This window comes from Bos javanicus, chromosome 23 (genome assembly GCF_032452875.1).
Source record: "Bos javanicus breed banteng chromosome 23, ARS-OSU_banteng_1.0, whole genome shotgun sequence".
NCBI lineage: Eukaryota > Metazoa > Chordata > Mammalia > Artiodactyla > Bovidae > Bos > Bos javanicus.
The window spans coordinates 32,184,809-32,199,367 of NC_083890.1; the positions used below are offsets into that span (position 1 = coordinate 32,184,809).

The window sequence follows — 14,559 nt, forward strand, 5'->3', positions numbered from 1 at the left end:
ACAGAACCCCATTTATGTGACCAAGACCCTACAAATTAAAACCTTGCAAGCAAGTTGTGGCTAAGTGGATACATTAAATATTTCAACAAATAAAACAGTGATGTTAACCAAACATCTTCTAAAAATATAAAATGCTCAGAACCACCCATCACAAACTCAGTCAAAATACTAGAGTTCAGGAATATATATATTTATATTTATGCATATCATTCCATAATGATAATGGACTTCCTTGGTGGCTCAGATGGTAAAGCATCTGCCTACAATGCGGGAGACCCGGGTTCAATTCTTGCCTCGAAAATCCAATGGACGGAAGAGCCTGGTAGGCTACAGTCCATGGGGTCGCAAAGAGTCGGACACAACTGAGCGACTTTTTTTCACTTTCACTTCTCATATCATTCCATGGAATATATAAATTTAACAGACAATTCTGATACTTGGCCAGGGTTGAAAATTACCAGCATATATCAACACTTTTGGGGGTATAATTGCACTTTAGTGAAAAGGAATCCCTGGGTAGCGATAGTTTGAGCAATGTTATAGTTGAGGAAATGCATAAGTACAATCTCACCTCATTTCGCCAGCCTGCCAGAGATTTATAACTTGACAGCTGAAGGCATTTGGGAACACCACTCCTGGTCTGGGGCTTCTCTCACCGCTGGCTGATTTATCTCCTTCCCATCTAAGTCTTCAATGTATTTCTCTTTTTCAGTCAACTAATCTTTACTTTGGTATGACCTATTTTCTAATTATTCATTTTTCCTGTCATTCCCATTGCTGTGTTTTTGGTTCCATAATATACATCTACTGTGTCTGTCCCTATTTTCCTCATTTCCTCTCCTTAACCTTTTAAGAAAATGTTCTTACTTTTCCCTCTTTATTTAATTTTATTTTTTCCATTTTGGCTGCACCACATGTCTTGCAGGATCTCAGTTTCCCATCCAGGGATTGAACCTGGGTGATGGCAGTCAAAGCACCAAATCCTAACTGCCCTGCATTTTCTCTTTAGTTCAAACTCTTTTCTAAAAGTTGTTGGCACTTGCACTTTTTAGGCCTGCTGTCCTGTGTGGGTTTTCTCCTCTAAATATTCTTAACACATTTTGACCTACTGAAGAAAATGCTATTTGGACAAGCAAGTTTCTAATATTATCCTTTCTTAAACAATTGTTTCAAAATTTTAATAAACACATTTGTACTTAAATTTGATTTTTTAAATTCCATGGAATACTTTCTTACTCACACACACAAAGCACAAAGAAAGGATTTTGCATTTGTTTAGTGGTGAAAACTGTGAACCCAAAAGTACACAAAGGAAAGATCTTTATTACACCTATGTTTAAAATAAATGCTTTCTTACACACTGAATGAAGTTCCATTGGCATTATCCAAGTTTCTTGCTGTTTTAGGAAAATGCCATGTGGTCTCTCTGTTTACAGAATAAAATCTGGGCTAGTTCATGGACTTGCAGAGTAAGGTTAACTGACAAGACTTTCATTGAAGTTTATACAAGTATTGGTATTATGTTCAGCACCTCACCAAATGCACTGAAAACAGCAAAATTCTATTTTAGAATCTTTGGGTCAAAAGCCAGAATTTGATTTTTTTAAAAAAAAATAACAATACTTTCTACCCAAACCTGGTGAAGAAATGATTCACATGTGCTTAAGGCTACCCAAACTGTGATACTCCCTGAATGATAAAGAGAATAAACAGAAATGTGAATTGATAGTTAGAATTTTGTGTGTGAAAAGAAAATAAAGGTCCCAAATATTTATGAAAAATTATAGAAATTTGAGATTTTATAACTGGTTATTTAAAAAATTAACAGGCCACAGTTAATAATGTGTTAATGTGAAGAGTAGAATGTTTCTTGAAATTTTGGCCTGTGTGAAACAAAACATTCTGAAATGTTAAAACTGGTCCTCTCCTCACTCGGGGAATATCCAAGGTATGGTCACTAGGCATCAGAATGGTTACTTAAAGGAGTATCATAAAATCATGCAATGGCATCAACATCAACCACGTGTTTTCTTGACTCAGAGAGAGATATTGTGTATTGGTTAGAAATTTGACTCTGAGCCAGGCTAGCTGGAAACAAAAAAATCAGCATGATCATTTTCCAGCTGTGTAACCTTTAGCAAGTTAACTAACCTCTCTGTGCCTTGGTTTCCACACAGCAAAATAAGGGTAACAGAATAACAAGAGCGTACATGTCACAGGATTCTTCAGAGGAATTAAATTAACATTTAGAACAAGGCCTGGCATCTAGTAAGTACTCAATATTAGCTTAAAAAAAATTACTTTCAAGAAATATTCATGCTAAAGAAGACTTTACTGAGAATACAATTTCATCCAGCCAAGAAATAGAAGCTATAGAAGCATCTGCTTAAGTCAGACTATATGTATCTCTCATATATATGAGTAAACACCTTAGAAAATTATTCAGAAACCGAATATGTGAGATACCAGTATGCATTCTAGGCCAAGTAATAAATGCATGCATGATGTCAGGGCAACCAAGGATTTTTAGTAAAATAGTTAATGAGATAATTTAATACTGTATTAAAATCTACATATTAATCACTTATTCAAAAATGGGGAAGAAAAAAATGATGACCCAAAGTCCATAGAAATTAAAATTAGAGATATCTGTAAATATCTTCAGTGCTTAAAGTCATGCATTTTAAAATTCTAGTCATGATTAGAGTGTGTAGCTTATAAGAACCTTGCAGCATTTGAGAGAAAGGCTTTTGTTTTTAAGTGTGTGTGTGTGTACATGAAGACTGAATCAAGTACACAGCACACTGAGGCTATATTATTATAACACAAGACCAAGTTTTGCCTGTACCTCCCAGCAGGCCTTAACCAACTGCTGGCAGGTGGCCTCACCAGATTTGTTTGTTTTCCTTCTGTTCTTTTCCCAGTTAAGGCAGCTCAACAGTGCCCTGTGATTGCAGCAATTCAAATACCTGGTGAATAGTTTCATCTTTGCCCTCTCACAATTTCAGGGGCTTTTCTCCAAAGGTGATCCTGTGTGTTTTCCTTTCCTCCTTTCCCCTGAGGACTTTGCCCTACCCCTCTCCCCCTCCCCACTCCCACTCGCTATAGTCATAAAACCACTGTGACATTTTTGGCGTTGGCCACCAGATGACGCCCTTCTCCTTACTACCAAATTTGTAACTGGTTTTTGCCAGATGTAAAATAAAATAGGTAATTTAAACGTTGGTATCTGATTTAGAAAGGCACAGGAACCAGAGGTCAAATTGCCAATGTCTGCTGGATCATAGAAAAAGCAAGAGAATTCCAGAAAAATATCCACTTCTGCACCATTGACTATGCTAACGCCTTTGACTATGTAAATCACAACAAACTGGAAAATTTTTAAAGAGATGGGATACTAGACCACCATACCTGCCTCTTGAGAAACCTGTATGCAGGTCAAGAAGCAACAGTTAGAACCAGACATGGAACAGCAGACTGGTTCCAAATTGGGAAAGGAGTATGTCAAGGCTGTATATTGTCACCCTGCTTATAACTTATATTCACTTTCATCAAGAGGCTCTTTAGTTCTTCTTCGCTTTCTGCCAGAAGGGTGGTATCATCTGCATATCTGAGGTTATTGATATGTCTCCTGGCAATGGCAATCTTGATTGCAGCTTGTGCTTCATCCAGCCCAGCATTTTGCATATGCAGAGTACATATGCAGAGTACATCATGCAAAATGCTGGGTTGGATGAAGCACAAGCTGCAATCAAGATTGCCATTGCCAGGAGACATATCAATAACCTCAGATATGCAGATGATACCACCCTTCTGGCAGAAAGCGAAGAAGAACTAAAGAGCCTCTTGATGAAAGTGAAAGAGAAGAGTGAAAAGCTGGCTTAAAACTCAACATTAAAAAAACTAAGATCATGGCATCCAGTCCCATCACTTCATGGCAAATAGATGAGGAAACAATGGAAACAGTAACACTTTCTTCTCTTGGATTCCAAAATCACTGCAGATAGTGACTGCAGTTATGAAATAAAAGATGCTTGCTGCCTGAAAGAAAAGCTATAACCAACCAAGATAGCAAAATAAAAAGCAGAGACATTAGTTTGCTGACCAAAGCCCATCTAGTCAAACATATGGTTTTCCAGTAGTCATGTATGGATGTGAGTTGGACCATAAAGAAAGCTGAGTGCTGAAGAATTGATGTTTTTGAACTGTGGTGTTGGAGAAGACTCTTGAGAGTCCCTTGGACTGCAAGTAGATCCAACCAGTCAATCCTAAAGGAAATCAATTCTGAATATTCATTGGAAGTGCTGATGCTGAAGCTGAAACTCCAATACTTTGGTCACCTGATGTGAAGAACTGACTCATTGGAAAAGACCCTGATGTTGGGAAAGATTGAAGGCAGGAGGAGAAGGGGATGACAGAGGATGAGATGGTTGTATGGCATCACCAACTCAGTGGACATGAGTTTGAGCAAGCTTGCAGAGTTGGTGATGGACAAGAAAACCTGGTGTGCTGCAGTCCATGGGGTCGCAATGAGTCGGACACGATTGAGCAACTGAACTGAACTGAACTGAACCGATCTGACTTCAAATGTAGCTGATCTTAAGAACTGATGAACAAGGCCAGAAAAATTAAGCTAAGAAACACTGAAAGAAAATGGAAATTTTATAATTGTGGTTATTTTTTAAAAATTAACAGGCTACAGTTAATAAATGTGTTACTGTGAAGAGTAGAATGTTTCTTGAAATTTTGTCCTATGTGAAACAAAAAGAACATAAAATAAACTGTTGCCTAATTAATTTTAGTATATCCTTAGTAAGGTAGGAAACAGTATGAGCAAGGAAGATTTTTGGCAGTCTGCTTTGAATATGGGAGGATATTTAAGGAGAAAGAATTTGTGCTTCCATCGTGGTTTGGAGGCAAAATGACCAATGTGTTACACTTTAGGTGATAATGTCTCTAGGGTAAAGAAAAACAATTAATTCAGCTACTATAATTTAATGAAAATAAAACATTAAAAAAATTAGAAGCAGTACGGTGATGGTGGTGGTTTAGTTGCTAAGTCATGTCAGACTCTTTTGACCCCATGGACTTGAGCCTGCCAGGCTTCTCTGTCCATGGGATTCTCCAGGCAAGAATACTGGAGTAGGTAGCCATTTCCTTCTCCAGGGGATCTTCCCAACCCAGGAATCAAACCCAGGTCTCCTGCCTTGCAGGCAGATTCTTTACCCACTGAGCTATGAGGGAAGATCCATGACCCCTTAGAAGCAGTATAAATGTCCCCAAAATAATTTAATGATGAAGTTGATTAAGTACATACATAAGATGGACAAATGCATCAGGAAAATCATGTACAGTTAATTATGTATTTATTAAAATCTACGCATTTGTTAATTTTATGTATTTTAATATGGCAATAATACTGAGAAGAAATACACAAACTGTTAATAGAGTTAGCTTTGGCTAATGGAAGGAAAGTTTCAATTCAACTCATTTTAAACTTTTCTGTAGTAAGCACAAATTCTGTGTACTTTTATCCACTTAACTTTCATAACCAGAAAAAAAGAAAAGTTTAAAATAGTTGAGATATTTGTGCCCAAATTTAGTACTTACCAAACAAACTTCTGTGCTGTATTTGGTCTGAGGCACCTGCCCTCCGACCTCCAAGACAGAGCCTTGAACATAGTTATGCCACCAGTTGTACATAGCAGCACGAAATAAACATGAGTTATTTGGTGTGTGTGTATATATACACACACATATATATGTGTATATATGTATATATTTCTATTTTCCCAGCTTTAATATGAGAGGAGTTGCTCCAGTTTACGGAGGGAAATGCCTACACCCTAGTGGCCCTGATTGGAGCAGGACTGTGAGGTCCAACACAGTAACTAACCAACCCTCCCAGTCTCAGTCCCGTGAGTGCTGCCAGACAGAGCTGGCCAGTGTGGCAATAGAGAAGTTAGCAGTCACATTCCAGGGTTCTTCCCTCAGGAACTTTGAAAGGAAACATGGCCGAGATTGGTTTTTGATGTTTTTCCCTTCACTTGAATCAAAGTCACTGAGTATACAGACAATGAGATAAGAGAAGAGCCATCTCCACAGCCATCTCCTTCTTTCCCCACTTAGTCCAAGTATCTGATCATCTGAATGCAGGAGCAAGGAGCTGGATCAAAGAGCCAGCCTGACTGAGCTTGACACCTATCTCTGTCCCTGGCAAGCTGTGAGATACTCTATATTAAATTTCACTTTCTTCATCTTTAAAAAAAAGAGGGGGGAAAATAGTACTGATGTCAAAGACCTATTGTAAGAACTATATGAGATAATACATGTAAATGGGCACTCAGAGAACTAAGTCTGGCACCACGTAAGAGCTTTTAAAATGTCAGCCATCTTATCCTTATCATCATCATCTTAGTTATCATTTTCATTATCAGAACAAGGAGATGGTGTGAGCAGGGATCAAATCCTGTGCTACTTCAAGTCTGGCATACAGAAGAGGTATTGCAAAAGTGCAGGTGTCATTAATCTAAGGAATCCCACATGGCACCTTTGCTCGAATTAAAAAAAGATATCCTTCCCCAAGACACTTCCCACCCATTTTAGAGAAGACTATCCTAATAGGCACAAACATCCAGGAAAGGATGCCTCTTCTAGAAAAGGTGTCTCCTCGGGTTGTGCAGTGCACAGCCTTCACAGCTGTACGATAGTCCAGATCTCCTTCTGATGGAAGAGACCACAGGGCTTGGTGACAGGTGAGTTCTCAATAACAGAGGAAGGGTTAAAAGGAAACTTGAATGGGTCTAGGAATTGCCTGGATGTGTGTGCCAAATTCTGATAGAGGCATTAGAGTGTATGACCTAAGGAGAAGGTTCAAGCTATTCTCAGAGGTTTAAAGGAATCACGAGCAACCCTCCCCCACTACCCCCACCCCCAGATTTAAGGAACCTCGTTCCACAGTTAGGAGATGAGATGATGTAGGTGTACGAAGTCTGAGGTGATGCAGGAAATCAATGTAGGTTCTAAATGTAGCCTGGGATTCAGGAAAGCCGCTTCTGGGGCAGAAGTCACAGCTGGGGCCGTTTAACAAGCAGGAACTCAGAAACCTAGATGGTGAACTTTTCAAGAGTGAACAAGGAAGGTTAAGAGCAGATAGTTCCTGAGACAGTTCCCATTTCTTAGCTCCAATTGTCCTGAGCATGAAGAATGCCACAAGGCCACGTGCTCCCTGAGTCTTGAGTTCTGTCTCCGCCCCATAAGGGTCTGCAGGCTGCCCTTCATTCACATTCGGCTAAGGCATAGTTGACAGCGGCTCCTCCTGCAAAGACATGTCCAGGAAACAGGCGTCACAGACTTTGGATCCTCCCCTGACCCCTCATCCACTCATGTCAACTCTGACCATCCTCTTTCCAAGGAACCCCTGGATTTCAGGCACCATAATCTCTCATCTGCAAATGCAGAGTCTCCTTGCCTAACTGGTCCCCTTGCCTCCCATCTCACTTCCTAACAACTCACTCTCCATACCATGGAGATTGGATCCTCCTTTGCTGATTTAAGTTACTGCATTGACCCTTTCCACCCACACCCCCATAAGAACCCAAAGGCCCACAAGGTTCTGCAGGAGCTGGCTTCTGTCTACCCCTTTTTCCCCTGCACCACAGATGTTCAGGAAGTAGAAATGCAGACTGGTAAGTATGTAAAGTCAAGGGTCAAATTGATGATAATTTCTCACTCCCCAGCATCTGTCACTCTCTCCCATGTGCTCGGTTGCTTCATTTGCACAGAGCTCCCCTCATCCTCAACATTACCTAAAGAAATTCTACTTCTTCAAGATCCAGAAGCTATGGTTGATCCGCAGATGAATGTGGTCCTCCCTTCCCTTGACCCCACCAAGAACATTTGCTTCATAGGACTGTCAGGGGTCTTTAACTGCATTTACCTGTTTCAGGGATTTCATTTCCTACTAGACTTGAGTTCTGAGAATAGCAATGGTGACTTAACCTCAGAGAACCTGCACTACCTTAAACAGCCCTTTGCCAAATAATAGGCGCTCAACAGATGTCTGTTGAAATAGGAGCTTTCATTCTGAGGAGCTTTCATTCTGAGAGAAATCAGATTGGAAATCAGCAAGAAATTCCTGCTCCCAGGGAGGTGCCAGGGTTCCCAAAGAAAAAAGAAGAGAGGGCTTCTCATGGATGCCAAATCCTCTTTGCCTCCACCTGCCACACTTTCTGCAGGAAGATGAGAGTGTCCTGGGCGCCATGGTGCTAAGAGGCTTCCTCCTCCTTCCTACTCACTCGAAGACTGCCGTCTCTTTAAGATTCTGAACAAAATTCCAATAAGGAAGATGATGACGCAAACAGCAATCCCACTGAGGATTCCAGTGACCAGGGTGCCAGACAGTGAGGGCTCTAAAACAGCAAAAGCAAATGAAAGCCCATGACGCTGCCCCCAGCCCAGAGCAGACCCTCCCCTGACTGCCCTGTTGACCAACCCCAGCCCGCCCACACCAGGTTTTCTCAGCCCCTGCCTCTCATCCATACCCCAGGTGGCAGTGAGGGGCTGATCCAGGCCTGGGTGCTCCACTTGGCAGCTGTATCTCTGCTCTTCCCCAGGGAGCATGGCCAAGGCCACCCAGGCCTGGTAGGTCCCGTCCCCATTGGGCAACACATCCTCTGGCTTAATCTCCTTGGCATCCAGGAACTGCTTGTCCTTCAGCCACCTAATGGTGATGTTCTGGGGGTAGAAGTTCAGAGCCCGACACCGAAGAGTAGTCAGTGAAGAGGTCACGTGATGAGTCACTTTCACCAAAGGAGGCACTGGACAGGAAGAAGGGAGGATCTGGAGAGGGACTCTTCCTACCCATGCCAGGAAGACCAGAACATTCGCTTCCCTTTCTTTACCACTTTCGCTTCCCTTTCTTTACCACTTTCACTTCCCTTTCCCTACAGATTGGAGGAAGGAGTCACCCTGTGCAGACAGAGCAAGCTGTAGGAAAGACACACCACCATTTTGTGTCCTAAAATACGTTACATGATTCAGTTCTGATGTGGGTCAGTCAGTCATAGCAGCCTGTTCTCCAGTCCCACATGGAAATATGCATACCTGTTGCCCATGTGCTATGTTCTTTGTTAATACTTTAAGTTGAATCAAATGAAACTGCCCCTTGTGTGTGCATGTTAAGTCACTTCAGTCTTGTCTGACTCTTTGGGACCCTATGGACTGTAGCCCACCAGGCTCCTCTGTCCATGGGATTCTCCAGGCAAGAAGACTGGAGTGGGTTGCCATGCCCTCCTTCAGGGGATCTTCCCAACCCAGGGACTGAACCCATATCTCTTATATCTCCTGCATTGGCAAGTGGATTCTTTATCACCAGTGCCATTTGGGAAGCCTGAAATTGCCCCTTATGAGGATCAAAACTGATTGAATACGTACTCTCGGTAATTTCACCTGGTTCAACCTGATAAATATTCTTGTAGGAAGGGGTCTTGTCAGATAGTCAGCCTTCATGACTACTAGTATGTTCTGTGAAAGTAGCTTTGACCCCTTAAGATTGTGCTACTCTGACCAGTTGCCTCATTAGGTAATTTCTTGCCTTGGTATTCATTCATATGAAAATTGGCATCTCTGAATCACTAAAGGTTACAAATGGGCATAGGGTTCTTGGTTAAATTGAGAGAAAAATCACAGTTACTTCTTTAGCTATGTGCATGGAAAAAAATTAAAATCATGACTCACATCTCAACTGTAAGGGGGAAACCTCAGAGCTAGAGACCTCGAGGTGGAAAACTCAGTCCTCAGTTCCTTCCCAGGAAGTCACACAATATCGGCCATCTCTGAAACCCCAGCTGGGGATCCTGTACCCTGTACCCCGCCTCCACTCCTTCACGAGAGGGCCAGAGAGTGCTCCCGCCGTACCTTGCTGCTCCAGAGGCCCTCTCCCCAGCTCCAGCAAATGCAGCAGCTGCTCGGGGCAATCCCGATCCAGGTAGGCCCTGTTCTGCTTGGCCCGAATCTTGTTCACTTCCCACTCCAGCTTGGTGACTTGGGCCCTGGGCTCTGCTGCTCTCCAATCCAGTGTCTCAGGCCGGAATTCAAGATGGTCCTGCCCATCGTACCCGTACTTCCAGAACCCTCTGGTGCTGTTGTCCTCTTGCAACTCACAGCCCAGGATCACCTGCAGGGTGTGGGACTCTGGCAACGCCCCCAGCTTCGTTACTGAAACCAAAGGAGCAGGTCCCTGTTTCTGCCATTGTGTGTGTGTTAGTCGCTCAGTCGTGTCTGACTCTTCGCGACGACCCTACGGACTGTAGCCTGCCAGGCTCCTGTGTCCATGGGATTCTCCAGGCAAGAATACTGGAGTGGGTTGCCATTTCCTTCTCCAGGAGATCTTCCCAGCCCAGGAATCGAACCCAGGTCTTCCACATTGCAGGTGGATTCTTTACCATCTGGACCACCAAGGAAGCCCTTACAGGGATTACAGGAACCATTACAAGGACTGAACAACCTCAGGAAGCAAACACTTGCCCTCTTCTCTGCCCCCCAGGACCTCAAATAGCCAGGATCTCAAACCTCCCTCAAGATGCATCTGTGAAGCAGGGACACACCCCACCCACCTTGGGAAGGTGAGGCCCGCTCTTCACGCACCCTTGCTTTGGTTGTGGTTGTCCATGATCGTCCAGAAGTCCACGATGAACATGTGGTCCCAGCCTTTCAGATTCTGACTCAGCTGCAGCCACAGCTGGCTGGTGGCCCTGCCCCAGAGCCATGGGGCGCGCCGCTCTGCACGGCGACTCTCATGATCATAGGACACGAACAGCTGGTCATCCACGTAGCCCAAAGCCTCAAACAGGGGCAGCCCGAGGTCTGGTTTGGAGGCGCCCATGAAGAGGAAGCGCAGGGAGTGTGACCCTGGGGAGAGGGCAACAGGACACATAGGAGACTGGGAGTCCACACACGGTCTGAATCTACTCGAACCAGCTGTGTCTGGTCCCACCCTGTGAAAGTGGGTGGTGCCCTCCCTCCCCATGACCCTTTTTCCCCAAGACCCTCCGTGTGCCATGTGGGCTGGACCCCCTTTCAGCCCCCAGCCCCTGACCCAGAACTCACAATTCCAGCAGCCTCCCCTTGGGGACAACAGATTTTAGAAAATCCCAAGACGTGTCTAGCTAGGGCAGTTGAGCTCAGGAGTTGGTGCTCAGACCCAATTAGATCCAAGTCCAGAGGAATTATTGTCCAGCTTTTATCATTGCTTCCATCTCTAAACCCTTTCTTGTGTACAGACAGACCTCTTTTTTTTTTTTTTTTGCCCTTTGAAGCTAATGTGTTTTTTTACAAATTGGTTTTTGGCAACCCCACGTCAAGCAGGTCTATTGGTACCACTTTTCCAACAGCCTTTGCTCACTTTTATATCTCTGTGTCACATTTTGGTAATTCTCACAAGATTTCCCACATTTTCATTATTGTTCTATTTGTTATGGTGATCTGTGATCAGTGATCTTTGGTGTTACTATTATAAAAAGATTTTGACTCTCTGAAGGTTCAGATTATGGCTAACACTTTTTAGCAATACTTTTTTAAAAATTAAAGTACATATGTTTTTTAAGACAATACAGTTGTACACTTAACAGCATACAGTGTAGTAAACACAACTTGGGCATGTACTGGGAAACCAAAAACTTTGTCTGAGTTGTTATCTTATGACGTTCCCTTTAATGTGGTTGTCTGAAACTGAACCCACAATATCTCTGAGGTCTGCCTATAAATGTTTGCTGTTAAATGCTGGCAAATGTGCTGATAAATAGCTCAGGGTATCTTTCAGCATCAAAATAGTTCCAAATCAAATGCAAATGTGAAAAAAACACCCAGAAAGCCCAAAGGGACAGGCCTTGGGCAGGTGTGAGTTTTCTTATGCATTCCCTTAATTCTAGATGGGGGAGTTCAGTGTGTATCCTCGATGCCTAGAACAGTGTCTGGCATGTAGTCGAAGCTTAATACATACTTGTTGGATGACTAAATGCCAAGTTCTAGATTTCGATCTCTGACCCTGAACTCTAGATTCTTACTCTCCAACTCTTCCTATATGATACCACCAGTTGGATGACTCATTGGAATTTCAAACTTGAACAAGTCTAAAATCAGGCTCTTGGTTGCCCCCAAACTGCTCTTTCTTCTACCTTCACCACCTTGGAAATGACACCACCGATCCCCCTGTTGCTGAGGCTGATAAAATAAAGATAAAATAATAATAGAGCCACCTTGACTTTTCTCTATCATATGAACCTTCATAGATCCCTCAGCAACTTCCTTTAAAATAAATCCAGAATAGAGTTATTTCTCACCACCACCTCTGCTCCCACCCAGCCCAGTCCATCATCTCTTGCCTGTCTGCTTCACCCTGTTTTTTTTTTTTTTTATCACTGCTCCCTTCATTCTGCTTTCCATAGAGCAGCCAGAGCAATCTTTTCAACAGTTATTCTTGATCACATCACTCCTGGTTTGGAGTCCACACTGCAACCTGTGAGGCCCTAGGGGACTCACCCATGGCTCCTTTGCTGAACCCATCACCTGTTCTGGGCCTCCGGAGCCCTTGCTCTTTCTTCAATCAGGATATTTATTTTCTTAGGGACATCTGGCAACACCTGGGGACGTTTTTGGTTGTCACGACCAGGGAGTGTACTAACATCCAGTACGTAAAGGACAGTGACCCTGCTAAATGTCCTACAGTACACATGACAGTCCCCACAACAAAAAATGTCAATGAGTGCTGACGTTGCAAATCCTTGCCAGGTCCCCCTAGCCTGTCTGGGAAGCGCTGCTCCCAATGAACATCACCCTTACTTACTTCAAGTCTCTGCTCAAACCCAGCTGGGGACAGTGGCCTACCCTGACCTCCTCGCTTCACAGGTTACCCTGATGCTCTCTATCCCTTTGTGTATTGTCATCCCTATCTACTCAAAGGCAAAGCATCGACTCGACTTGGCTCCCTGCTCTTTATATACTTGTAGTCAGTGAAGACTTTCCTTCATCAGACTTTATGATTTAACCTCTACTGCAGAGTAACTTTTAAGAATTGCAACTATGAAGAGCCCTGGGTAACACTGACAAAGTTACTGGTGAGCAGGTCTTATTTTGTTCTCATCATCTATAAAGTATGGATACATATACGACCTACCCTCCAAGTGTGGTTGGGTCAATGTATAAAGCATCCAGAGCTGTGCCAGACAACGGTGAGGTCAAACACTGTCAGCCAAGATTACAACCAGTAGTAGGTACTTCATGTCAGAAAACCAGACTATCTAAATTCTTTGTAACCTGGGGAAAGGATTTAACCTGAAGTTGTTAACCACTAATAAAATCAAGATATGAATAGTTCCTACCGCCCGAAGGCTGAGTAGAGTCAAACCAGATCACAGATAGGAAGCTGATTTAAAATTTAAATGTCTTACATGCTAACTATCATCTCTTTGGCCTCCTTTATATACAATACTATTAACATTGCAAATTAACAACCCCAGGCTGAAAAGAACAGTGAGAATCAGTTCAAAAGTTCAAAAATATCAGGCAGGTTATTTTTCCAGGCAAAAGAACAGTCCCCAAGAGTAAGGCCTCTGGCCGAACTCTCAAGAACCTCCTATCCTCAGTCTGTGCCAGAGGTTCGGAAATGGAAACCCGGCGGCCTTCACTGTGTGTTTACTCCCAGCCCTTAGAGCCCCCGGGTGTGGAAACACCGGAGGGGGCACTCCGGCCAAGGTCGTCCTCGGTGAGAAGAACTTCCTGTTTGGGGCGGGATCGGCGGTGAAAGGACACAATCGAAGTGCGTGCCTGCTAAGTCGCTTCGGTTAACAGCAGAAACAAGAAAACCGAGATCGGAGGCCAAGGACCCCTAATCCTAGCTCGACCTCAATGAGAGATTTCTATTCTAAAAGCGTCCAAGCTGGGAGAAGGAGTAGGTGGTTCCGAGCGCCAAGCCGTGGCAGCAAGGACAGAGAGTGGGCGGGGAGTGGGAGGTCAAGGTCTTGGGACGGGAGGTCCCCTAACCCCATCTGCACTTTCTGTGGCCCGCATGCCCCCCGGGAAAAGCTGGGGGAGGGCACCGCGCACAGGGCTGAGCAGTCGTTCGGAGCTTAGCGAACTCCCAAGCGCTAAGAAAAGCTAGTTTCGATTTTGCCTCCCCCGCCGCGCCCCTCTAGCGCCCGCAGCCCCCGGACTCACGCGGCGGTCGCCCCTGCGTGGCCGCCGTCCGCAGGAGGATCAAGAGGAGAAGCGCCGGCCGGGCTCGCGGGCCCATTTTCCCGGCTCGGACCGCGCGTCCTGGCGCTTTTCAGCCGCTTGAGTAGGGCGGGGAAACGGGGATGATCCAAGAAGTCACCCTGGAGCCATTGCCGAGGCTCTGGGGATCCCAGATGAAACTTCCTGGCCAGTGGGATCCTTTTCCGGGGCTGCTGCTGAAAAGAAATGGGTCTCCGGCGCTAGAACTCTCTGTCCTGAAACCCAGAGTACCTGCTTGGGAAACACTCGGTCACACAACTGTCTCTTTGGTTTTTTAAATCCCGAGAG

The 14,559-nt window shown here is 44.1% G+C and overlaps 1 protein-coding gene and 1 pseudogene across 3 annotated transcripts; both read right to left on the reverse strand.

Moving 5' to 3' along the window:
* Positions 1-14,559, reverse strand: part of LOC133237033 (uncharacterized) — a 61,480-nt pseudogene that overhangs the window by 2,719 nt on the left and 44,202 nt on the right.
* HFE (homeostatic iron regulator) lies at positions 1,900-14,504 on the reverse strand. 3 transcript variants are annotated; one of them, XR_009733089.1, is made up of 6 exons: positions 14,215-14,504; positions 10,648-10,911; positions 9,919-10,218; positions 8,544-8,819; positions 8,220-8,411; positions 1,900-7,318 (listed from the first exon to the last, which is right to left on the reverse strand). XR_009733089.1 is itself a non-coding variant. In XM_061399308.1 (6 exons), the coding sequence occupies exons 1-6, from the start codon at positions 14,288-14,290 to the stop codon at positions 7,278-7,280; spliced, it is 1,071 nt and encodes a 356-aa protein (XP_061255292.1). In that variant the 5' UTR covers positions 14,291-14,496; the 3' UTR covers positions 1,900-7,277. The 3 variants fall into 3 exon arrangements, 2 of the variants coding, with proteins under 2 accessions (XP_061255292.1, XP_061255293.1); XM_061399308.1 differs by having other exon boundaries at positions 8,298-8,411; positions 14,215-14,496; XM_061399309.1 differs by lacking the exon at positions 14,215-14,504 and adding an exon at positions 13,175-14,153 and having other exon boundaries at positions 8,298-8,411.